The 27,852-nt window shown below is 36.8% G+C and overlaps 1 protein-coding gene across 1 annotated transcript in view; it reads right to left on the reverse strand.

The window, feature by feature from the left end:
* LOC134490023 (gamma-aminobutyric acid receptor subunit alpha-1-like) overlaps nucleotides 1–26,403 on the reverse strand; it is a 46,317-nt gene extending 19,914 nt beyond the window's left edge. The window contains 4 exon segments of the mRNA XM_063292908.1: nucleotides 3,914–3,981; nucleotides 19,867–19,979; nucleotides 24,235–24,323; nucleotides 26,284–26,403. Coding sequence (XP_063148978.1) covers nucleotides 3,914–3,981; nucleotides 19,867–19,979; nucleotides 24,235–24,323; nucleotides 26,284–26,403 — 390 coding nt within the window.
* Between the last annotated feature and the right edge of the window lie 1,449 nt (nucleotides 26,404–27,852).

A 27,852-nucleotide genomic window follows, 5' to 3' on the forward strand; every position in this document is an offset into this window, starting at 1 on the left:
TAGATGATATTTTGATCTCTTCCTCTAGGGAAAAACATTTAGCACTATCACACAAGTGTGAACTAGACCTGAAACCTATGGACTGCAAATGAAATTATATATGTGTCAATTTCTTCAAGAATCTGTAGAGTACCTGGGTAGCATACTGATCAGCACAGCCTCCATCCCATTAAAATAAGATTGATGAAATTGCTACAGCATCTCATCAACAAATGTCTGAATGAACAATATTCATTTATAGGTCTGTTAAATTATTATGGATCATTCCTGTTCAATTTGTCCACACATGCTACAATCACTGTATTAGCTGGTACGTATAAGCCCATAGTTATTCATGATAGCCTGGGCTAGATTAAGATATAGAAGAGTTTATATATGTATGTGCTGCTGCTTGTTCTGTGCAGAATCTGTCCTTTACTGCACCCTTTTACCATGGACATTGGCAAGATCAGGATGGGAAAGAATCCTTAAAACTATACTAAAATGAGCAGACAGACTTTTCTTCTGGCTGTACACAATTATTACAATTAGCTGGTGGTATTATCTACCAACATCAGTAGCAGTGAGATGCATTTCTCTCCTTTCGTCTACCAAGACTATTGGTCTCAGACAACAGATTTTAATTTACATCCAACGAACGTCAGTGATTTTTGAGACAAAATGGACACCTTCTCTGCACTATAGCACCCAGCCTAAGATGGTGCAGCAGAAAAGGCAGTTCAAACATTCAATAAAGCTTGGATGAAACAGCTGGAATTTCAGCTGAGCAAAGATCAGGGGGGCTCCTACGCAAGTACAGGAATGCTCCACACATGGTAACTTAAAAGTATTACTACTGAATGCCATGGGCAGCTAAAACCTTCTTTGGCCCATATTGTGGAGAAGCATCAGAAGAAGAAAAAAAGGGGAGGGCGGGGAGGATGTGATCATCCTACACAAAGACCTCACAATATTCAGGCCAGTGAAAGGGTAATTGTGAATTCTAACAATCTTGGCTCTGCTGATCACTAGGGACCACTTGGCAGAAGAGGGTTCCTAATTTATATGATACAGATATTGGTAACCGACTCATCCGCATTCATGGTGATCATCTACTTTCAGATAAAATTGTACATGCTACATTTTCTCACTACTTTAAGGGAGATGTGCACTGCCTTGTGCTTACATCAGATAAACTTAACACAGGACCTTTTATTGTACCTTCTTTACCAGGAGATGCCTCAAGTTCTTTGGTTGAGTGAAGGTATCCACTCTATGTATGAAAACTCAGGAAAGACTGGCTTTATATTTAGTAGTATTGTTGCATTTGTAAGAGGGGAGAGGGATGCAGTAAAATGTGACTTGGGGGGCCACTTTTGTAAGCAGCAGCATTCCATTAGATGCTCTGAGTCACATGACATGTTGTTGTTGTTTTTTCCTGACAGCTATTTTATGTCTGTCAGCAAAACTTCACAGTTAGTTAGGTTGTGCTGCATTTGGAATAAAATCACTTCCATCAAGATACCTTGTAACTAATTTGGACTACCACACGTAGGTACTCAGAATACTAACCTTGTGGCAACATCATAATAGGACCCTAACATAGGATTGAACAAGTTATTACAGTGTAAACACAGCCCATGAGCATTCTCCCTATAGCAAGTAGATGCTGGAAAGGTTCATCAAAATTTAAACTCCTGGCATGGAGGCATATTTTACTTATCAAATTATAAATTGCGTGTGGCAAAGTAGAAGACCACAAGTGCAGGCTGAGTCTCATATACGTGCTTATGATAATATTAATATTTATTGATATTATTACAAATGTGTATTACAAATGCTTATATTTCTATGAAGAGAGAAGGGCAGCTTATAAAGAGGTGCTTTGAGGATAGCTTTAGTCAGTTCTTTAGACTGTCTTCCAAAACCAAAAAAGAAAAAAGAACAGGATTTCAGACTCCAAAGTTTTCTACTAGCATGCAAACTGGATGCATTTTCAGATACTTGAAAGAACTATTTAAGAATCAGTTCCGCAATAGTATTTGCAGTTCTCCAGTGAAAATGGCTTTGCAGCTCATAACACTTACAGTATTCTGGGTTTATATATGTTATACATGGTGGTAATGGTGGATTTTAACCGTGGATCCCTTGTGAAACAGGATTGCATGTCGTGCTTCTGAGGAAAAAATGGTGTGTGTGTGTGATCCTTTTGGATATCTTAATGATTTGTTTTTTTAATACTGTCAGCCTTGGTGTTTTATTGAACCTGTTCTATGAAGTAGAAGGTGAAAATATGGTGTTATAGTGGTTCGAAACCTACTTTATGGGTCAGTTCTAGAAGACTGCATGTAGGGATTTTTGATTGTTCCCATAGCTATTAAACTGTGGAGATGCACGGTGTTTCTTTCTGTCTGCATGTTATTTTAAACTGATAGAAAGTCAATGGTAAGACTATTGGGGGGGGGGTTGGAACTGAGTGACATCAGTATGCTGATAACACTGATCTCTATTTCCGTTATCCTTTGGAATTAGATTGAACCATTCAACTGATAGACTGGTGTCTGGACCTGTAAAAGGTTATAGAAAAGCCAGCCAATGGAACCTGATCCCAAGCAAGACAGAGAATATGTGATCTGGGGGTTTCTGGTTCCAAACAGCAATTAGGTGTCCTGCTTTGAGGAGGGCGGGGCTGTTATTTTCCTTCTGAATGTGTCAGTATGTAGCTTGAGAATATTCCTAATTTCATCCTCACTACAAGAAGCTCAAGTGACTTGTAGTGTCACTGAACAGAGATAAGCTAGCCACAGTAGTTTCTGCAATGCCAACTTCCCACCTAGACCATAGTAACATGCTTTTCCTGGGACTGCCCTTAAAGATAGCATTGACTACATCCAGCACAGAAGGCAGAAGCTAGAATGGAAATATTGGAAATATCACTTAGAAACTTTATAACATTTTAAGGTAACCAGATTGATTCACAATGTTCTTCCTGTCTGAGTTCAAGGTGTGACAGGAGTTTCATAATTCAAAGTTTGAGTGAAGACCTCTCCCTGCTGGCTGGGGAATTCTGGGAGTTGAAGTCCATACATCTTAAAGTCATTGAAGCTGAGAAACACTTGTGTGTGTGTGTGTGTGTAATAAGTCCAGGTTATAAAGAAACACTTTTACCGACTTTATTGGGTTCTCTTAAATCCTTCATTTATTTTATTACTAACAAATGTGACATAACAATGTTTATTCATCAGTAGCCAGAATGTAGGAGAATTCCTTTGGACTCAAATGTGCTTGCTTGTGGCTTTGTTCCAGCACATAATATATAATGAAAATCCTCAGAATCAGTCCTAAGCTTGAGCGTTTATGTTTCACAATTTATCGCCAAGCTTTTAAAGACCTGGGTAGTCAAGCCTGACTTCAGCATTAGAAAACGTTTATAGGAAATAACAGATTTACTTAGAATCAAAAGGAATAATTGGAAGACCAATCTTCTAAATAACATATGAGAGATGAGATAATGCAGAATTTTTTTTATTACTATTTTGATTAGTGGCCTGAACAATCATAAGAAGACAGTATTTATTCTGCTCTACAATTCCCTAAGTTGGTTTAGGCTTCAAATGGTCCATTCTCATGGTGAGATGTTCATCACAAGCAAAGTTTCCCTTCCATTTGCTGCTCCTATGCCATGTTGGAAAAGCTACTACTGAATGAGCCAAATGTTATAAATGTTACAAATGAATTGAATCATTAAACTGAGGATGGCATTCAAGATGAATGCCTCGTTGCACTCAGACATTGTCAACTGCAGGGCTGTAAAACTGCTGGAGATGTAGAAGCATTTTGGACAAGAGCAGTGATAGGTACGCTCAGAATTCCACACTGTTCCTGAAGGCTAAACAATTCTTAACATACTAGAAGGCAGTATAGCATTACTTACCATATCATGATCTGAAACAGGACCAAAGCTGGTAACAAAGATGTCAGTCTTCACTGCAGTTACACGCTCTGATGAAGCAGGAAATTAGGACAGTGAATGTCTATCATTAACTTTCTTTAAATTCAAGCAACAGAAAATGCATTTATTTTTATTAGAGATACTAAAAGGAGGTGATAACTCTGTATTTGATGCTTTGCATTTGCCCCAGAATCTCTGGGATCTTCATCTAGACTTAGGAAAGACTTGTAAAACCCTGCAGAGCTATTACCAAGCTACTGTATGTATATAATACAGAACTAGAGAGACCAATAGGCTGACACAACTGCAGATGTTCAAAATTCATACACATCAAGGTTTGATCAGTTAAGCTCAAATCCATAAAATCAACTGCAGACTATGTGTGTTCCTCTGCATACACATTTCTTCTCAGAAGAAACCCTCCCAATGCTTTGTACAGTCCTCCAAGTTCAGAACACACTTTGGTGATTCAGAGTGAGATCCTTTAAAAGAAAGGTCAGTGGTATGCATAAATTCCTTTCCCCACAACCATCTTGGAAAAGCAAAAATAAGCAGACATAACATAGTTACAAGCTGGTTAGGAAGGGCATGTCAATGCACTAATAATTAAATATGCTATTATGTAAAGTGAAAACTAAAGAGAGTAAGGACCTCAATATTCATTTTATCTCTCTAAACATTAAAGAAAAATGCCAATATACCATCGCCAACAGTGACTGTAATATATTGTTTCTTTTTTACTCTATTGCTCTTAGGACTGACAGCTGTAAGAATGATGCTGAAAAGGCACTGTGATGGTAGAATCTCCTAATTAGCCATCCAATAAAATTGATATAGCCTAATCAAATCTCCTATGAGGCTATTACAGGAAGGGGTTTCTTAACATTTAATTAGGTTGTAGTGTGATTCTAAAGACTGTTACAATAAGAACTAATCGGTTATTGCAAGTCTAAAGAAAGTATAGAATATAGAATATAGAATATAGAATATAGAATATAGAATATAGAATAGAAATAGATTCCCCAAAGAAATATATTCATCCTGAGAAAACGGAATCTTCTTTTCTTAGCCTAGCAAACAGCTCCAGAACTAAAGTCTCCAAGTTTTCAATGCAAGCTGGGTAGGCTATGAACTGAGCTAGCAATGGGTAAAAGCTAACCCTTACTCAGGCGAAAAATGTTTCAGATAGGGTGAATTGAAGCAGAGAAAGGGAGACTTTCTAATGCTTCCTCTGACTTCCACTCTTTACCTCAAATTGTTCTCCATTTACAATGGCTTTTACTGAAATAATAATAATAATAGTAGTAGTAGTAGTAGTAGTAGTAGTAAACTAACTAAAGAAAAAAACCTCCAAAGCTTTCTGAATTAGTCCTCAAATAATCCATGGAATAGGTTCCCATTATTTCTAGTATGTTGTTGTTCAAGTAATAAAAGAACATTTCTTAGGTCCAGTGAAAAGCAGTATAACTATGGCGTATATTCTATTTAGTAAAAGAAAAGTGTTTCATAATATGCTATGGCTTTCACTATTTTGAAGGTGTTGGAAAGTTTCCAATTATTTCAAAATAGAGCTGGATCTCATCCCAAGTCAAGCGGGGATGGGAATTTAACAGGGAATCAATCTGCTAGGATCTTTAAATAAAAATTGCCATCAGCTAACTGTGATGTAGGTACAGCACTGTAATGGTGGAAAAGGGTGTTATAAAAGGTTAATTGTTGCTACTGATTAACTGACTTTTCCCAATCTCATTGAAGCTGAAATGTGACTATACCCCCCACACGTATTTGCATTCAGAATCCCTACCCCCCCCCCGCCCCCAAGATGCTGAAAATAAAGTTTCTATGTCTTGTCATTTCTCTACTGTGCTGGTTTCCACACTAGAGCCTTTCTATGCAGCTGAACAAGTGCTCTGGTGTGGAGAACTGGAAGCAGCAGTCATGGTGATTCCATGCAACATTTCAATTTTTTTCCCCACTGTAACCTTGCAATACTGTAGATCAAAAATAAAATGAGAGAGGTATTATTGAGTTGGGACTGGCCACCTCAAGCCATATCAAACATATTTCTTCAAATGGAAGTCCCATTGTATACAGCAGTACTCACTTCTTAGAAGCTACATGTGTACCATCAACTTAATTTTCTCCTTTGATGTGGGTTAAATGGATGTCTGCAATTGTTGACATTTCTGTGACATTTCCTGAAGGAATCTCCTTTCTTCAACCAACCCCAAATCTATCACTTTTCTTAACAACTTATTTCCTTAATCCAACCTGTTCTTCTTTTTCAGTTTCTATTTTTTTCTTTTTTAAAATGGTTTTTAATTAGTTATGTTATACAAGACAGTCAATTTTCAAACAAATATACAAAAATAAAATTAACTCTTCACTCAAAAGAAAAGAAAAAAAACAACACAACATGAAAAATAAAAACATAGAAAAAGGCAAAAAAGAGCTATAATTAAAATATGTTCCAAGTTCACCTGATGTTATAAATCTTCAAAAGATGAAACAGCTTTCAGTATTCACCAAGCCTGTCCAATATTTTTTTTTTTCCAAAGAGAAAGATAATATGACATTTTCTGATTGACAGAATATATAATTTTCTCAAAAACTGCTAGGTCACACATCTCTAAAATCAAATCCTTTATATCTGGAGTTATAGCATTTTTCCATCTTCTAAGGATTATTCTTTTTTGCTATTCCTATAGCATGAAAAACCCATCTTTGTTCAGAACATGATAACTTCCATGTAGTAGGTATATCATTTAATGCAATATACATTTCTTTAAAAACCAAAGTTTTCCCAATAGTTCTGTCTGCTTATTGTATAACATTTCTCCAAAAGGGGTTATAAAGAAGAACATTAGAATTTTCTAATTCCTGATTTATACTCTTGGGCTCAAATATCATAACAGTGAGGTGGGGGAGGGGAGGTGTTTCATTTTTGTTTTGTTTTGTTTTTTAAAAAGGCATTTGATTCCTTTTTTCATGCTAAACTGATGTTATGGTATTACCAAAACCTCAGGTTTAATTTTTTTTAAAAAAACCTATGGAAAATGTGGGTGGAAGTCAGGAACTGAATGGAATGGAATAGAAAATTATATTGAGAGGAGGTGATAACATCAGTCCCAAAAACTTCAACAGATCTTAGATTATGTTGTATTCAAGAACAACAAAAAATATTTCAAAATTATTGGTCTCCATTGTATTGAGTAAAAGATTGTGTCGCAGTGAGATCAATTCTTGCAAACATGTTTGTACAGTCTCCTACAGAGGTTCCATTTTGAGAGGAAGTTATTACAAATTTGAGACAAGATTTAATATTTTCAGATATACATATTCTTTTGCATTATATTACATTGTTCTCCTTCTTAGCTGTTTTATTTTAGCTATCTGATCTCATGTCCCTCTGTCTTTTTAACTGACATGGTCTCTCCATATATGTTTCTGAGACTGTAAGCAATGGTTCAGGAATCTGCCCATTCTCTTACATCTCCCTTCTTTAATATAGACGCATGCACACGCTGATCTTTTCGACACAATCTTGTTCCATATTTCCTGAGATGAAGCGGTAACCACTTTAATTGATTTTTTTCCTGCAGCTTTATATGGTTCAGTGGGTGTTCATTTATTATAAGTGCTTTTATACCACCTCAATCAAAACACGAATCTAACAGATTTTACCCAAGAAAAGCAGTATACAATAAATATAATATTAATACATCAGTATCATAATAAAAAAACCCACCATAACAACAATATTACCAGCAGCCACATGCATCCTAAATACATATATCCTCTGCATCTCAATCCCTGTATGCCTTAAATTTTCACTATTTGTCCACACATTAACAATCAGAGTGCATTATTGCACTGCAACAATTCCATTATTTCTGGAAGGAACTGATTCTGCAAGAGGGGGACTCCAGCAGAGAATGCTTGCTTCTGAGACCCCTCGGCAATACCTTTTGGGCATGGCGACTCCTAGTATTGTTTCTGTGCCAACATGCCATTGGAGTAAGCAGTCCCACAGATACCCAGTCCCCAACTCTGTAGGACTTTATTAGTTATTACTAGCACATTTAATTATACCTGGACACAAATCCTTAACTAATGCAGTTTCTAAAGCATTTTTATTAAATGACAATATTGGATGTTCCTATTAATACATGGGCAGCTGCATTCTATACTAGCAGAAGGTGATTTCCAGGGATAGTCCCATATAGAGTGAATTATAGGAGTCCATTTGGGAAGTAATGAGGCCATATTTTCTCTGCAGATGGTGATTTCCCATTTTACAGCTTGTCAACTGTTACAACTCATGTTCTATAGGAGATGGTCCCTGTATTAATTCCATCTCTGCAAACATTTTCTGTCATTCTACCATCTCATTAATAGTTTCAATATAGCTTTTCCATCTTCCTTTAACCCAATTTTCCTTTATTACATTTCTTCCATGATTACACTTGAGGATCCCTACCCTGGCTGAGATTTTTGGTGATTTCTCTGAAATTCTTAAAAATGTTATGTATGCTTTTTTCTTCTTCTTTTAAGTTAGATTCCTCTGTTTGTTGACATTCTTGACTGAGCTTTTCTTTTCTTGTCTTTTCTTGCTTGATGTTGAAAGTCTATACTGATTTGTTATATGTCCTTCTTGTTGCCCAAGGCTTTCGTTCTGTATCTATCCCTGATTATCATGATAAGTTGTTCTGAAAGCCACTTGGATCTTTTTCTCTTGGACATTTTGGAAATACTTTTTTCTGTATCAGTTTTCACATTGTCTATTATCTCTTCCCATAGTTCCACAGGTTCTTTTCTAAATAGAATAAGCATACTAAATCTTGTTTCTTGTTTCTTGTATTGCTCTTATATTCTGACAGTACATCTTCTGCATCAAATCTTGTTGCATACCTACTCTTTAATTTTATAAGATTAACCTGTATATTTGTCATCAATAATAATTCATGGTCTGTTCCACAGTCTACACCTGGAACTGTTCTAGGTGAGTGGATTGCACTTCTCCATCTTCTTCTTCCTGTTATATAACCTGTTAGGTTCTAGTCTTGTCCACTTGGTGATGGCCATATGCAGAGCTAACATTTATGTTGCTTGAAGTTGGTGTTGGCAATAAACAAAGAATCTCTTTGCAAAACTTTATTAGCTCTGAGAACATAGACTTTATAAACAGCAGCTATTCAGGAGAGGATCTTTTCATTCTTCACAGCTGAGCACACAACACAATATTTTTTTCTAGTCACTCTTCTCTCTCTTTTGTCCCTTCCTTCCTTATGTGAAACTTCACTGACAAATACCTGTTAACTGTCCTTATTTCTTGGTTCAGTGACTACGTGTAGTCTTCAAACCTTAGGCTATACACCTTTGTTCTAAAGCATGAATAAGTAACTTAATCAACACTGAGGGTCATGCCATAAATATATGAAGAAGCAGACAAGTTTGTTGGAGTTTGTGCAGCATGTGCAGAGTGCTGGAAAGTGTTTGGCAGGAGAGATCAGAAAGAAGACACCAGGCATTTCAGCAAAAAGGTTGTATTCAAAGAAAAACAGAGAACATAAACAGTTTCTCATCCAGATCCCTGGATGAGGTTCGAAAGCTTCTTAAATACAAAATAGCATATTTACAAGCACACGCACACACAGAAGCATGCTGGGCCCATAACCAGTTGTCTCTGTGTCTTACTCCTTAGCATAACAAAGAGGAGTGTTGGTATTTTGTTGTTGTGCTACAAGGAGCAAGTCACAGAGACAACAAAGTTAACCCTACGACTTCTTGCAAAGATGTGCTTAGATTAGGAAGCACTTTACCTAAAATATTTTGCTTATTTCAACCATATTACAAGCATCACAGGCACAAATACACTGTTGCAAATCCATAGTTCCAGGATATTCAAAGTGAATCTTTAATAGCTCAAGAAATAAAACAATTTGATTTAGGGCTAAATGGTTAAAATCTGTTGCAATCTCATTTATAAGACTTCTAAAGTTCTTGCATGTATGAAAATGATGAATTTGATAGCCTGAAATGTTCTCGATTTTACATGTATCAGAGAACTGTTAGGATTCTTTCACTTATCCTCCATAGATTAATTGGCCCTCCAGCAAGACTGAAAAAAATCATCCCACTTTTTGAGTTTCACACTACTTTCTGCTTTGGGTAATCCTCAATCCTGATAAAGTCATATGTTGTTCCAGACAGCCCTCCATTTTAACAAAAGAACCATTATTTTAATTTTTTTTTTCAAAATTATCTTATTTCCAGCAATTATTCCCTTCTTCTATCTATTGCTATGATAAAGGCAGTTGAAAAAGGTGTGTGTTTGTTATCTTTAAAGAAACTTCAACCAGATATTATTTTGATGTATTGCTACTTGTTATAATGACTGATGCTTAAATCAACACCTACTATTTTTTATTTCATATGATAATACTGGGTAGAGGGGAGGGGTTGAGAGAAAAATATTCTGTTTCCACGATACACAAAATCATTAGCTTTATGAAAGTCCTTTAAACATCCTTTAGAAACTTGGATGTTTAAAGTTCTTTTACCCTACTAAAAACTTCCCTCTGACCTGAGGGAGTGGCATTTTTAAAAAATAATTTGGTGCAAAATTTTCTAATTGCAGGATAATTTTGACTCCCATTGTGAGTCTTTCTCATCTTTATGTATACCATATGAAAACATTACAATTAGATGAACAATTAGTGCCTTTCAAGAGACCTTTAAGCCAATGTGTACAATCCAAAGCCATAAAGTATGACCTAAAATTCTGCCTCTGCTGTGATTCCCATCATTATATATATATATATGATGTTGACTTAAGGAGTAGGGTAACCAATAACAGTGTCTCTCCATAGCTAAATCAGGTCTGTTATGGTTGTTTGGGGGAATACATCTGATCTCAAGACTGTTTAAAGTTTTTCTGTGCGTGGAACACTAAAAGAGTTGAGGAAATCAAGATTATGTTTGGGCTGCTTTCTCCACAGTAGCCCCAACACAATGGAACCATCCATTTGAAATCTGGACTTGCAACAGCTTTTTAGTAGGTTGGCAACATGGATATGTTTATTTGCACATTGTATCACATTTTTATAACTATTAAAGCTTGTGTTAAAACATATAACTTTGTAATGTATACATACCACTCATAAATGCCAGATAATTTCTTCCTGCAGCTTCCATCTGATCTGTAGAATATATCTCTAGTCTTGCCAAACAAAACTACCTAAAGGTTAAATACAGTTTGTGGTAAAATTAATTTCATCCTAAATAATTACAGCTGTTGGTTCTGAATTGCAATAATTTCAATTAGGAAATTGAAAGAAGAAAAAGTCCTAAAACATGGAACTTCCCCTTAGTAATATGTGGAAATTCTGTAGAAGAAAAACTTAGTAGAGGGGAGATACCACCATCAAAGCACATAAGCAGCCATACTGCTGAGTTATTTGTATCATTCATTCACTGGGGCTTACATGCTGCTTCAGTGTGGTGTAGTAATTAAGGTGCTGGATTAGGAATGGAGAGACCCAGGTTCTAGTTCTCCCTTAAGAGGTTGAGTAACTTCAGGCCAATCACTCTATCTCAACCCTGGACTGGGAGGTTGAAAAACCTCTATCTACCAACCCAGATTGAACCAGTTTAGGAGATTATGGTCTGTAATCTTCAATGAAGAGGCCTTCATCCTGCACTAGATTGATTTTGGCTGATAATATATTTTTTTTCTTTATTTAATTTGTATATGTCTTTATTTATTTATTGAATGCCTGCGCTACCCAACTCCAAAGTGACCCTGGGCAGTTTCACAATTTAAAAGAAAAACTATGTATTTAGAACAACATCAACATAGCAAGGCTTGCCCATCCTAAGCTCACGTTGCCATATTCTGTACTACCTGTAGCTTTGGAGTGGTCTTCAAGGGTAGCCCCCTGTATAGCACATTGCAATAATCCACCCATGAGATGACAAAGGCATGAGTGACATAAGAAGAGCCTCCTGATCCAGGGACAGTCACAACTGGCACAAAAGCTGAAGATGTGCAAATGCCCTCCTGGCCTCAGCTGCCAGCTGTTTCTCAAGCAGGACCTGAGAGTCCAGAAAGACCCTCAAATTGTGCACTAGTAAGGTGGCATTAAAATGCTGCCTTAATCCAACAGGATTTACAATGTTTTCTACAGTAAGCAGGTTAAAATGCAACAACAATACAATAAAATGAGACAAAAGACTACTAAGGACAAAGCATCCACTCCTCCTAGGGCTTTCTTTAAAAGCCAGGTTTGCACAGGTCTCCTAAAACATAACAATAAAGGATAATAAAAATTGGAATGGTGATGCTGATTGTAAAAGGGACAGGAGTAGAACAGGGAAAAGAGAAAAAGTCCAGCTCATTGAGATGTAGCCACATGGCATATTAATGCATCTTGAATCTCCTTCATTCAAATAAAATGAGTAAGTACAATTTTTTTCAGTGCTGACTAAATAAATGTGGTACAAAAATTGATTTCTGTCATCAGTAAATGTGAGGTATTTAGATTAGTGTCATGTCTAATTGGTAGCATAATTTAGCCCAACCTATGCATTCTTCAAATGCATGGATCTCAGCTCCAAGTATTCCCTGCCACCATAATCATTGCTGAGAATTTGGGGAACTGAAATCTATAAGCTTGGAGGATGTCTAATCTGTGGAAGACTGAGATAACTAAGATGGGAGCACCAAAGTCTAAAATTCTTATTAAAAAAAATACTGGGATGCAGCCTAATCAAAAGGTGGAAGTGAAACACTAGAGATCTGTATCACTGCAATGACTCAATGTAGCTGCTAGCCTTGCAGCATGTAGAAAGCAAGTGGCACGTATTGCTATGCTTGTTTGTTTAAAATAATTACATTTCATCTATTTTGCAAAGCTATCTCCTCCCCTCTTCAAAACAACAATGAAACTCCCATCATGAATCAGCAATCTGTAAAGTATTGTTTTTATATAAGATATTTCCAGATGACACTAGGCATAACTTGAAAAGCAAACATAATAAAAGAATGCTCAGGTAGAAATAAGCCTGCCTGCATTATTGTGATTGAATGTACGTCACTCACCTTTGATAGAATATTACACATGAAAGGTTGAATCCAAATGTCTTGCCATGGAAGAAATAGAAGCAATCTATGTCACTGTTACCCCCAGAGCACCCCAAATATATTCCAAAAGTTTGGGGAACATTCCAGAGTAGACTGGAATATAGGACAGAGGAAAGAAAGGACAATTCCCATTGCATTAGCAGAGGGCTGCTAGCACAGTGCTGGATATAACCCAGATAGGAAAGCTGTCATATAGATGAACTTTAGAATGCTTAATGTTTTCATTGGATTATAGGCACACCTTTTGGTGATCCGGACTGCTGCTAAACAAAAATATGTAGAATTTTACTCTTTAGACTAATGCAGAAGAAGGAAGGCAATCTGGCTTCTGCATTTGTCTAAATAGTAAAAATTAAAATTAACTTGGAAGGTGTCTTATTACCTGTCCCTGAATTAAGGTAACATAAAATACTACAGCAGGAACTCATATTACAAATTGACTACTTCAGGAAATTCTGGTGGGATCTACGAGTCTCCCTGTGGTAATTTGAGGAATCTGAATTTCTTCTGATAGGTATTGGTAGATAGACACAAGATTTATCTATCGGGTTTATGAAAAAATGCAATAAATTATTCTGAAACTCAGGAGCTCTTACTAATCTAGAACATTAACAATATTTCAGAACAATGTAAATACACCTCATTTACAACCAACCTTTTAAATATATTACTAAGATCTTAAGTAAGACAGAAGGCCTCTCTCTGAAATTTTGAAAAAAGTATCAGAAGATTTGGGATTGGAATCTGCTGAATTCCATTCTATTTTAGCAAGCCATTGTTGACTAATAAATAGATAAAATAGCTGGTATTAACCCTCTCCTTAGAAATGCATTAGATCGATTGCGTTGTTTTGCATTAATAGGTAGCTGCATCATCCATTTAGTTACTCATTTCACTTGAAAACTTCTGATAGGTATTGATAGGTAAACTGGAATAAAACTCCATTGGCATCCTATCTACTACAGAGCCCCATTTTATTAAATATATACCTTAGAACATTTCCTTACCATCTTAACTGATACACAATTATTTTCAGTTACATAATGTTTGATTCAGTTTATACTATTAATCTGATTTTATTCAATGTTTTTATCTAAACAACTGTGCATCAGTAAATAGAGAACAGGGTTATAAAATTGCATGTTTTTAAGCACATTGCTTAAGAATAAATATATTTGTATTCTTAAGGAGAGACCAAAAAAATTAACATTCATAAAATGGATCTAATCTTTTCATTATTTTGTTAAAGATGTGACACGTTCCTTAACTAAAATATTCTTCAAAATTCTTTGCTTTTTAAAAATGTTTAGGCAATGTTACTTCAGACATTTTAAAATGTCAACAGTCCAAGTAAAGATGCACTTTAGTTTTCTAATATTTTGCTGCAATAAATCTGGATGGTTATAATAAACATTGAATTAACTTCTTATGTTGTACCACTTTATAATTCTCAGGAAAGATCACATTAGAATTAATTATCAAAGCCTGTTATATATTTTTTCCCAATTCCTCAAAAGTTTTCAAGTGAAATGAGTAACTAAATGGATGATGCAGCTACCTATTAATGCAGAACAATGCAATCGATCTAATGCATTTCTAAGGAGAGGGTTAATACCAGCTATTGTATCTATTTATTAGTCAACAATGGCTTGCTAAAATAGATTAGAATGGAATTCAGCAGATTCCAATCCCAAATCTTCTGATACTTTTTTCAAAATTTCAGAGAGAGGCCTTCTGTCTTACTTAAGATCTTAGTAATATATTTAAAAGGTTGGTTGTAAATGAGGTGTATTTACATTGTTCTGAAATATTGTTAATGTTCTAGATTAGTAAGAGCTCCTGAGTTTCAGAATAATTTATTGCATTTTTTTCATAAACCTGCTAGATAAATATTGTGTCTGTCTATAAGACATAGGATTCATATCAATAATCAAGTCTCTAATTCTATAAACTCCATTCTTAATCTGATCTGATCATATTTATCCACATGTTTAAATGTTGGGTGAACCAGGAATGAGAGGATAGACGAATCAAGTGCCAGAAATTGTTTCCACTTTTCCAAACTCCTAAGATAAGTTCTATTAATTAACCTACCTTAGGAGTTTAGGATTTGGGAAAATATTTATTAATTTCTTAAGGGAAGAATGGTATTACCCTAACAGTCTGAGAACCTGCTACTAAAACTACATATTAAGATTTAAGATTCTAAATAATCTGAATTAATATTTTTATGTGAAAACACTCAAAGTAGCACTTCAGATTTTGGGTATCCAAGAATCCATCTTCTCCCTCCCTCCCTCTCTCCCTTTCCTGTGGGTTTTACCTAATCCTAGTTATTTTTTTTCCTTTAATAATTTTGTATAAGTGATGAAATAATTATTTGCCATGTATAAACCAAGTAATAGGCAGGGCACTATTCTCCAACAAGAAGAGATGTTTAGAAGAAATAATCATTTTAATCACAAGCAATAACAAAGACTGGATTTCAGTAAATGTCACTGTCCTCTGTTAGTAATAGCCATACAGTCATTGAAGTTATATTAGTTTAATTGTCTATGAACTGTTTCCATTTTCTAATGTGGGATATTTGCTTAATGAGATGTAAATTGGAGATAAAAGGATTTCATTTGAATCTATTCCAGCATTCTGCATATTTTAGTATAATTAAAACCAAAATAAAACCCTACAGTCATTACAAAATCACCAGTTTCCTAGGTACCACAGAGTGACCTTCAACCTATTTGATCATTCCTGATTCTAACTACAGAGTGACATTCACCATAATTTTGAAGCAGTTTAAGATGAAAAAGAAAAACAGGTTGAATTTGATTAAGGGTCAAAAGAATTCCACTGGCTATCAATCCCACATATAGACACACACGCACCAACTCTGCTCTGATATCTTGTCCTGAAATGCACACCTAGAAGCAGGCAAATCCACAAAGTGGATGGATGGAGCATGCTATCTTCTCATGCTGTCCAGGAAGAAAAGAGGAAGAGCGTTGACATTAGGGGTGGGCAAAGTAGGTCACGCTCTCACTTGGACCGCCACTGAAGCCAAGGGCTCTGCATGCATGTGCATGTGCAGGTATAGCCAGTCAGAAGTGGCCTTGGCAGCACTGGACTTTTGGTAGGAAGCAGTGTTTTGAGGCTGCTTCACTCATGCTAAGATGCTCTGTGGAGCCTCTGTTTCAGATATTGTGAAGAGATGCAGTATATGCAGCCATTTCAAAAAGCTGCATCAACACAAAATGGGTGGGATTGTTTATCTCTTAAAACTTCTTAGAAAAGGTTGCCATACAGTGCCTGACTTAAGGAAGCTGTTAAAGAAACTTTTGCAACCCTGGGATTTGTGCAAGATTTGGGAAGACGAACCTCCCCCTCACTGACACAGCTATCCAGCTATGACTTGATCCAATCTCAATTCTTCAAAATCTCTGCTTTGCCTGAAACAAGTCTAAACTGGAGCCTGTGAAATTGTCCAGCTTTGTGCATATGATATGATCAATCAGTGCTTCCTGTCAGGGTCTAATCTGCACTTAATCCAACAGATACATTCCCTTATTCTTTATTATTGGGGGGGGAGGTGCTAGGATCTATTTATTCCTAGTATATATAGCAATCAGAATTAAAAGGTGTGTGCTTTGCTTGTTTATGCTTTAGTGGCCACAATCATCAAGAAAGCTTGAAATATGACCCCTCTTATGCATTATTCTCAGGCTGCTACCTGATACATGTTTACTTAGAAGTAACCTGCACTGAAGGTGTAATAAAAAAAATATGCATTGAACTACACCCTTACCTTACCACAGTCTTATTAGAAATTATTACATTTTTTTCAGATAAGCTAATAATTAAGAATGCTTTGCATACTGAAAACACAGTAAAAAACCTCAAGAAGTTAGCTTTCTAAATCAGACTGCTTTAACATGTCATCCAATGTCCACAATGTATACCTGAGGTTCTTATGAATTTATAGCCATCAGTAAGGCACTAACAGCCTATGCAAAGAGACTGAAAATGTCCTGCATGTCATATATTTCTTTCAGCCTACCTTGAATGTGGTTTTGCTTTGAACACTGTTGTACTTTAAATACTCATTCATCATATATTCTATGTTTCACGGACTTTCTGTGTTAGCACAAAGATGCATGGGAACGATTATATTTAAATGGCGGGTGAGCAAAACTCCTACAAATGGCCACTGTTGGTGGAGATGTTGATGCAAATTATAGAAATGGGGTGCTAATTAGTATGATATGATGACCTTTAATAAGGAACCAAATATTTTCACTATAATTAGATATTCTGATCTCGCCACGTGCAGGAAGTCAATCTTAGGCCAGAAAGTAGGAAGAACTCCAAGCCATCTCAGCTGTAATAGGATGCCCTTGGACTTATTTGGTTGTCTCCAGGGTATAGTAAAGGCTCAGATAATCAACCTGTAGCTAACTGGGCCCTTTGATTTTCAGTCCTACATCCAGAGCTATCCAAATCCCAGCTTGAATAGCCCTGAAGCATTTTAATAATGTGGTATCAAATGTCCAGTTCCAAAATCTCAGATACAACATTTACATAAATGCCTCTATTCTTCTTAAATGAGATGCATCCGCATTTATTTCTGTACTGTGTTAAGTGATATTACTAGCTCTTCTCATGAAGACTGACTGATACAATGACTACCATTGTATTAATTAAGAACTGAGAAATATTTATTTTTGAACTAATCCCACAGCAAAATAAATATTGTTATTGTAAGTGTACAAAGTGATCATTGGTACTGTTACATTGTACTTCCAAAATTACATTCAAAATTCAAGACAATCCATTATATTCTAGAGTTCCCATCAGTAGAATAAACTATGAACAATGCTTAACCAAACAAATGTTTAATAACCACCAGAGTTAATATGATCAAACAAAAATCTTATTCCAACTAGATTGCAGAAAGTGATAAAAGGCACTGAATATTTAGTTAACTACAGAACTTTTTAATGCATTAAGTGTGACAGTTGGTCAACTTTTTAGATTTCTATGAAAGTTGCACAGTTGAGAGTTGAATGCACTTTTTTTTATGCTTAGCGGGTCCTTTGGGATCCAGATAGACCATATTGTTTCTCTGAAATGAGGGCTGCACAAACAAAAAAATTATTTTTTTTGTTTTTGGCACAGCAATTGCAGCTACCAATGAAACAAGGTACTGTTTAAGTGAGAAACACATTTGTTTAAATCCAGAGTTCGCCTTCTATGAACAGAATGGTTTCTTTAGTTTATGTAGGTGACCAACATCTAGTAAAGGCTCTTACAGAAGGAAGGGTAAAACAATTGTCCTCAAATCTCTCACTACAGTGAATTCCCTTCCATTTCACCCCCTACATTTTCCTTTTTTTTTTTTAGAACAGTTTTCAGGGGAGACAAGATGCTTCAAGGACAAAAAGAAAATGTCCATGGTCTGGTACCTTTGAATACAACCCATTGTTTTCTCATAAATTATATTTCCTGAAGCAGATACAGACATGAAAGTTGCGTACTCAGTTTCCTCCACCTTCACATATATGGCTTTCCTAGTAATAGATTTCTTATTCCTTTGAAAGTCAATGAGATTGTGAAATATTAGTTTTGGCTGAAATTCACATTTCTGGTGCTTGAATAAAGTAACAAATCAAAACTGCATAGAGTACCACAATTGGCAATAATATTTAGTGTGACAAATCTTGGATATCCCATGCATGCTCATCAAAAATTTCATGCCCCCCACCCCATCCTTGATCCTAAATACACACATGCTAAAAATAAGAAAAAAAATAAATAAAACCTGCCCCTAAATATTAGAGGACACTGGAGAACCTCAAGAGAGTTTATTGAATTAATGCCTAGAACTATATGGGATATTAACTGAATTGCAGTTTATGCCATTGTTAATGCATGATCAGAACTGCAATTTTACTTTCCCTTCCTCTATGTGCTGGAGTTTATACATAGGCAATTAAGAGCAAATAAACTTTTGCAAGAATCATACCCTTCCCTAATGTACATTTTTTAAAAAGAATGTTTAAGAAATTGTGAACTAAATTGGACAATACCAAAAAGTGCAAATTTGAAAGTAGGTGCATTCTATTTTATATATAAATTTCAGGAGTGTAAGCTGAGGATTTGTTAGTGAAAGTCAGAACTGAATTAATTTCTATTATTTCTCGTTTTGAGCTTTTTACCTCAGATTCAGTTGAATTGGACAGGTACTATTTAAACCAATCTGTCCACAGGACTAGCACCCGAGTCGCACACTTTTATGTGAAAATACCTTCATTCTTCTTACCAGAAGTATGACTGTGATCACCGGAACTATCTTCAGCTTAGCTTAACTAAGTCAGAGACAAGGGGTGAATCAAGTTTAATGGAAAATATTTGAATGATGTGATGCAATATCAGTAATAGAACACCCAGTTTCCAGTTTTTTTGGTTTTGATTCAAGCATTATTTCCAGAGACAATGTATGTTCTAATAAATAAATAAGTAAATAAATAAATATCCCATTATGTTTCTATTCAGAATTAGAAGGGATCCTAGAAAACACCTTTGTTCAGCTTTGCATCAAAGACTGTGGTGTGTTTTAAGAAAACAGCAAAAGAAAATAAGGCAGAAGCCTGCTGCTAGGTGGATCAGTCACTGCATCTTCGTCATCTAGTCATTTTACTGTTTTATAAGTCTATGAAAGAAGATGGAGGAAATGCATAAAAAGCATTTGAAACAACATTGTTCTTATGGGTTTTCCAAAGATTATGATGCATACCTCCCAATCCTGGTCTCAGGCGGTTATCATAACCATCAAGTAAACGGTCCAGAATTCGAGTGAATATTGTTGTATTGTCCCTAATTTCATCTTGTAAGGAAGTTTGTCCATAGCTGGAAAAAAAACCATAATGTTATATGCTGGTCAATGACCAAAATAAAGACACTCATCCATTCACTTACCAGTACTGTTAACTTAAGCCATTAATCCACCAACAAACCTATTTAATTATAATTCTGCAACTTACTTGATCTTTCTTCCACTGATTAGTAGATTTGAAAGCTCTTTCATCAATCTGGATTATGCCAGCATTGTATAATTCCTTCTCCTTTTCTTTTCAAGTATTCATATTCTTTGAAAACCTTATGTCAAACCTAGATAATAAATTACACTGGGCTTTTTATTATTCAGCCCATCTTTCATGTACTTCTGTTTTATAAATGAGTGCTTTGCAAGTATAACAAAGCATCTTCCCATTATACCCCCAATCCTAAAATAATGTAGTACCCCTGCCTACAAAAAGAAAAAAAATACACTAAATACGATGAACACTTACAGCTCCATATTATGCAGCATTGTTTACATTCTGGTAAAGTCCACCAGCCCCAATGTAAAAAAAGACATGAAGCTTTTGTTATTTTTATTAAGATGCATTTTCTGTTTAATCTAAGTATTTGGGACTTCTTTGGTACCTGAAATGGTTTAGGAAAGCAAAACTAATTCATTTCCTAGTGAATAGAAAATTCCACTTTACGATGACATAGATATTTTCTCCATTCTTCCCAGATTTTATAACTGTAGCCCATGGATTCACATCTGTATCCATGTTCCTCTTTCAGTAGTGCTATTGTGTGATTTTTAGTGGTGGGCTGTTAACGTTACTGAAAGTATATACTGCATGTGTGTACATGTGTGTGCATGTGTTTGTGTAGCAAAACACTTTCAAACCTGTAGCAAATAGTTTCCAGGTATTCGCCATAGCCCCGAGCTAAGCTTTGGACTCATCCTCAGATCTCTGTCGTTCTTGTTATTAAGACCGTACTGTAGCTTCTTGTCTCCACTTTCAAATACAACTTACACTATTTCTCCTAATCATCTATCATAGTTGCCTCAGAGCCAAATCCTGGAGTCCTTCTTCTGCCCTTTAACCAGGGAAGATCCTATTTGTAAAATGTGATGTTTGCCAGTGTATACTCAGCAGGACTTAGCCCTTGAACCCGCAGCTGCTTCCTTCTTCATCATTCTGTCACCTACATTATTACTGAATCAGCCTTCCTTGGGTATCTGATGTGATGTGATTAACAAACATACTTTTGCAAAAATCTCTTCCAAGCTATGGAGCTTCATGAATGTTAATCCTGGGAATATCACTTTTAAGGGATATATTGCGCAATCTTAAAAGATCCTTCCCTAAATAAATCTGTGAGCTGTTTTCTAGCCAGTAATCGTAACAATAGAGAAAAGCAATTTTTACACTCTCTCTCTCTCTCTCTCTCTCTCTCTCTCTCTGTGTGATAAATTTGGATAACATGAAATCCCAGGTTAGAAAAGCAAATTTTGTTTGTAATTTTTATAATTTACATCCCTTTAGCCTAACCCTGCTATCTATCATTAACAGTTACATTTAATTGATTCTTTATTAATAATGCCTCATTTTTAGAGGACCAGACCTCAAATTTCTGTTTTAAGCATACATTTGTAAACCAATGGATGCATCTCCTTTTGGCAGAACCCTTTATATTTCTTTTAAATTCAGTCAGTAAGGAACCAGAATGAGCTACCTTATACTATTTGGTTAAAAAGAAAGGAGGACCTACATACATTCAAGAAAAGATGGAATCCCAGTCCAAGGTTGCATCCCCTGTCAACTATGCCTTTTTATGGGGGAGAGGGCAGAATTTGAAAGTTATTTTCACTTCAGAAAACCAACCCCAAGCATGCCATTGACAGCTAAGACTGGCACAAGGTACCAGGCTGGCAGTCCCCTTCAGTTCCTTTTTTTCTTTTCCCAGATGTATTAATTTTCCAAGTATGAAGAGAAAAACAAGAAATGGATAAAAAAGACAAAAAAGGGCTAAAACTAGATTTACAGACATTACAAAATTAGCTTTAAAAGTTTTGAAATGGCATTAATATAAACCTGCATATTAGCATATCATCTCAGTTTGAAGTCCTTTGTTAATATAGAAGTCAATATTAAAATCAGATTATTATAATTATCAACTATAACTCAATAAATTGTAAGATAAAATATTCCCTTGTATTTTCACTCATACATTCACTGAAATAAAATGCAGTCAAACTCTTGCAGAAATGTAATAAAATCCCTCTCTTTTTTTAATGCATGAGATGGAATCATTTCCAATTCTTCCATGTATCCAACTTTAGTATAAGGTTTGCAGCATCTAAAAGCAAGCTGGATTGTCTTCTGAGGCTACCATTATACCAACACAGTTCTTTGAAGATCAGCCTGATTCTTAGAAGCCAAATTGAATTTAAGATGGGTTTAACTAGGGATACCACTCCAAAAGCTATACTCTTCATCATGTCCCAATAAAACCAATGGGAATTTCTTTGAACAGTGAAGGCCTTCAATAGCATTGAATTCAGTGGGTAATCCTATATTTTTTTCAGATAAATATACATGTTGAAAAGGCAAGTATAAAGCTGATATACCAGTGATAATCCAGAGATGTAATTAATAGTGGAACGGGATTTTTAAATACATCGTCATAATTTCCATTTTCTAGATAAATATGCTACTATCCATTTCTTCATAAATATAACTATACTCATATACCCACTTATTTTATGATATTGGGGCAAGGTGCTCATGTTCAGATATTTATGTATGCATGTGTGCGTTCACATATTCTGCTAGTATTTAGTACCTTAACATTAATATCCTGACTGAAATAATACAACATGAAAGACTGTCCAGGTTGTTCACTGTTAAGTTTGTAACAAGCAATTTGATAGGGAGGGAGGGAGGGAGGAAACATCTCCTTGATACTCAGAACAGAACTGGTGGCCATTCAGTCCTTGCAATTTTTTCTCCCTTTGGGTTATTGATTTGTTAGTAGCTACAAGCCACACTTGAGTAAAGACTGGGCAAATGTGTTATCTAAAAAGTGATTGTTTTTCAATGTAGAGTTTGAGCAACTTCAAGAAAAATGTCATTTACCATGTTTGTGATTTCACACTAAAAAAGGTATAATAAAACACTGTACACTGACTCCATCTACAGGTCATTGTAATAGTGACACCTCATACAATTTTTCAAAAACAGGGAAATGCTTCTTGATTCTCTGATCCAAATCTGTAGTTCCGGTGAAACATGCAAGCCAGCACGTGGCATGGAAAAAATGATTAAAAAAACAGCCTTTCTGTTCTCTCTTCTTGTATTTATTTATGTTTTTTTCTTTTCAGGAGATCAGCTTTTTCTTCTTTCATCACTGATCTGCTATATAAAGTATTTTATTTATATATGTTTTTATATTCTATTCTTTTAGAAGACACAGTGAAACTAAATTTGATTCTCTCTCACACTCAGATTCTTTTACAAATATATATTATTTTTATAAGGTTAATTTAAATTACTTTCCTGAAAAAAGGATAGGGAATAAGGCAGTTACCAGTGCACAAATATTGGTTGCAATTTGTAATTTAAAGGAAAATATGTGTTTTTCATTCTTTAGTTCTATTGTTGATAGAACGGCAGTCTACATAGATGGAATTCAGTATAAGAAGACTTTCCACCTACCATTCAGGCAAGTGAAGTGTATTTTATTCAACTGATGTTAGTGACAATTTCCCCAATGATGTTACTGCTCCTAGACTGCATCCTTATTCTGCAAACTGTCTCCTGATACAAAATGTTCAATTCATGGGTATAATATCGAGATACTATTCAGAGTATCTTTAACCCAATGTCTTTAATGAATTCCACTTTCATGGGGAAAAGTCAATCTTAGAGTTTACAGCCTAGTCTCACTCCTTTAGCACAAGATCATAGAAGCAGAATAATTCCTATCTAAAATGCTATATATGAAGCATAACTGCTGGCAAACTTTACCTGCAAAGAGGACTATTCTATTTGTAGCTACATTCAGATCATTAATCTAATCTTAGACTGGGTCAAATAGTCCTTGCTGAACTCTTTCTCAACACCAATTGCACCAAAGATGTTTTGTAAACAAGCTTTAATTTTCTTTAATTTTCCTCATATTTTGGCTTAGATGGGACTTAAGCAGGATCAACTTCCCCCCAAAACGGTATGTACAAGTCAACCCTTTTTCCACACTTGCTTGCAAACAATGATGATAAAGTACCAAAATAATTTTTTAAAAAGCAAAACTCTTTTCCCACCTTTTTCCAGGTAATGTGCTCATAAGAAGAACCCAGGCCCAAAAGCGGTCATAAAGAAGATACATCATTTTGCTAGTAGATTATGGAAGCTGAAAACAATAAAAAACCAGAAGTAAACATTCTTTGCTTTGACAGATTATTTGAAAATACAACAGGTTTAAAAGAACTAGAGATGGCTTTTTTTAAAAGCAAAGAGCTGTCTCACAATGGTATGACTTCTAAAGGGAAAGATCCCTTCCATGTATACTTCAGTGTTTCATTTTCCTGAAAGTGGGTTCTCCTCTGAGTTAGCTCCATAGATAAAGGATAACTCACTTTATTTTTATTTTTCAACAGCCTTGGAACTCAAGTGTCCTTATAATATCTTTTTTTCCATCCCTAAGAAGGATTACTGTTAAGCTCAGGATTTGTACATCCATTTTACAATAACATAAAAGAAAACAGAAAGAACTTAGAACCTATTTTAGCTTTAATAGTCAGATTCCACCATTTGATTATCTGAGGAAAAGAGAGGTAAGGTCTTCTCCTAAAGTCCTTGAAATCTATTGAAGGTCCTGAAAAGGACAGAACTTTCTTCTGGAGAGAGAGCCATGCCTGTGCCCTTTTAACAAGCTAGTTGAACAACAGCATAACACTTAAAAGGCTGAGCAGGAGTGTAAGATAGAATTTCAGTGCTTTCTTTGGCTGGTACTAATCCCATCAATCCCAAAAGCATATTCTGTTGAAATAATGTACTGATTATTGCATCCACATTGTCCTTCCTTCCTTCCTTCCTTCCTTCCTTCCTTCCTTCCTTCCTTCCTTCCTTCCTTCCTCTTAGAATACCCTGTTGCAAAATAATTCATATTGCACCTTTTCACTTTATGACTAGGTCCAGTCCAGTTTCAGTTAAGGTGTTTTCTAAAGGCAAACCTGCCCTACATTTCCCACCCCCACTTGCAAACTTAGATGGTATTTTTGCAAGGGAGCCTGACCATTGCAATTCTCCTGTTTCACCAAGGCTTAGCTAATTGCCCCTTGCTCCATAGCCACAGCTGAAATCCACTTTGGTTGCTCTGTTTCTACCAGATATGTCCTTCCTCCTCCTCCCCCCAAATCTCCTGGCAGTCCTGAAACTGACTACAATTTAAAAGAAGCAGAATGCCAGACAACATAACCATCATTGCAAAAGGGCAGAGAAGAAGACAACATGACAGGATGGTCCTTGTATAAAATGTCCGAAGGCTAAAGCTAAAGGCAGGGCGAGGTGAACAAAATGATGACAGGTGTCCAGGTGGAGTGTAATAGAGGGATGTTCACAGCACAGCTTCTCCTGAAAAAATAGAGTGTTGCATCTCTAGGAGAGATGAGAAAAGCTCCACTTCTTTTCAGCCTGAACTTTTGCACTGATCCTCCTCTAGCAAGCCATTTCAGAGATACCGGCAGATGGCAAGATGCTTTTTTCTTACTCTACAATTCTTCCATACCATCATCCTTAAAATAATTAATGGGGGTGGGGGGTGGGGGGTGGGGGGTGGGGGGTGGGGGGTGGGGGTGAGAATACATGGCTATAGTTGCCTGTAGATGAGAGGAGAAGGTGGGAAATCACCAAGTGCAAAAGCAAACCACAAACAAACCAACAAAAAAACGAATCCACTTCTCATCTCTTCTTGCCCCCCCCCCATCTACCATCCTTATTTTTGAATAGTTTAAAATGAAAGAGCAAAAGGGAAATCCCAATCCCTCTCTCCCACCATAGGCACATCCGTCCAAACCTTGAGCCATCATTCAAGAGGCATTTCTGCCTGAAGTGATTTTGCCTGCTTCAGAGCCAGAGATGGAGACTTGGAGAAAAAAAAAAAAAAGGGGGGGGGGTAGTATTTATGGATTTGCAGCCAGCATAGCAACTTTGTTCTCGTCTCCCTGAGAAAGTCATCCATTGCCCCCAATCCATCCAGCTCTCGTTGGAAACGTCTGAAATAATCCCTGCTAATCTCGAGCAGATCCGAGGGTCCCCGTCTCCCTCCGTCTCAGCCCCCCCCTCCTCCTCCCCCGATTATGATCAATTGCCCATCGACCGCTGCGGATTTTCACCCGGGGTCGGGGGATGTGGGAGGTAGGGGGAGAAAGCTGGGTCCGGCGAGGTACCTGCTGGGGAAGAAGGCAGCCGAAGGAGCCCCCTCCGTCCATAAACGCTCCGCCTGTGAAAAAGGGAGCGGGCAGGGAGAGGGAGAGGGAGAGGGGGGAGCCTGGAAAAGATGCTAGGGCGATACTCACCTCGAGACCCTCCGGGCACGGCGTCGCCGATGCAGCGGGAAAGTCTGCCCGAGAGCTCCGCCAAGAAGCCAGGGCGTCAAGGAGGGAAACGGCTCTTTAGAGCACTGAGTCTCCGCGGCTCTCCTCAGGCATTCAGGAGCTTTTGGCCATCATGGACTCTGCCGCCGCCGCCGCCGCCGCCGCTTCCCTCTTCGATTTTTAACACCCAGATTCTCTTTCCGCGGCGGGATTCGGCTCGCAGCTCTACAACAAAAAGCTTTGCACTTTACCAAGACAGTAGTAGTACGTCCCGGGGTAAACCGGATGTGAAATAGGCTGTGACTTCATGCCAGAGAGATTTTATTTTAGAAAGGAAGGTGGTACCAAGCTCTCATCTAGAGACCAATCCGCCCATTTTTTTTCTCCAAATATGCAGCACAATTTAACTTCAGCGCTCTCGCCCTAATCCCCCTCTCTCTGGCTGCATGCTCAGATCCTTTCTACACTCTGCATCACGATGACTGTTGCTGTTGTGGTGGTTACTGTGGCAGAAAGGAAGGGAAATGTTTTGGAGACCAGATGAGGAGAGGAATTACTCTTACAATCTTCCAAGAGTTGCCACCGAAAACTGGTGCGGAATAATGATAACCGTCACTAACCACCACCCTCGCCACTCATCCGCCCCAGTCTGCCTCCCTTCTTGTTGAGCCTTTGGACAAATATTCATCCAGCTGATAAATATACAGGGGACCTAGGAAACGTTAAGGATGATTCTCTCTCCCCCTCTCTGGTTAGCACATGCACCCATTCGGTATATTTTGTGGTTTCGTTGGAAAGAATGAATCTTGTGCAGACGGAGAGGGCGGTTAACTGAGGATTCAAGAAGATCTGCTCAAGGCAGAAAACACTTAAGCCTCTCTGCACCTCTGGGCACTCTTAATTGGGAGGTGACATTTGTCTAAAGTGCTCTTTACGATATTGTGGAGAAAGAGAAGCTCTGTTGGGAAGGGGGTGTATTTTCACAGCGATGTGTGTGTGCCCATTCCGCTTCTGAATGAACAGTTCACTTACTTTGCCAAATGGTGCAGGAAAATGATCCTTTAATATCACTTTGAATGAAAGTACCTTACCGGCTAAGCATCCTCTCAATGCCATTGCCTGTTGAAGGAAGCATCTCTCCACAGTGCCCAGAAGAATAAGAAAATCAATTGGACAATAATAAACTGTTAGGCCTTAAATACTGGGCTTTCTCTAGGTGCACGCACACCTTCTTATAGCTATACTGCCCCAGCCTCCTCCTTTCCCTTACTACTCATCTGTGGAATTCAGCTGCTCATTTTATGAATGGATGCATTTCTAAAAGCAAAAACCAGCTGATTAGCA

The sequence above is a fragment of the Candoia aspera genome, chromosome 2, assembly GCF_035149785.1.
Source record: "Candoia aspera isolate rCanAsp1 chromosome 2, rCanAsp1.hap2, whole genome shotgun sequence".
NCBI lineage: Eukaryota > Metazoa > Chordata > Lepidosauria > Squamata > Boidae > Candoia > Candoia aspera.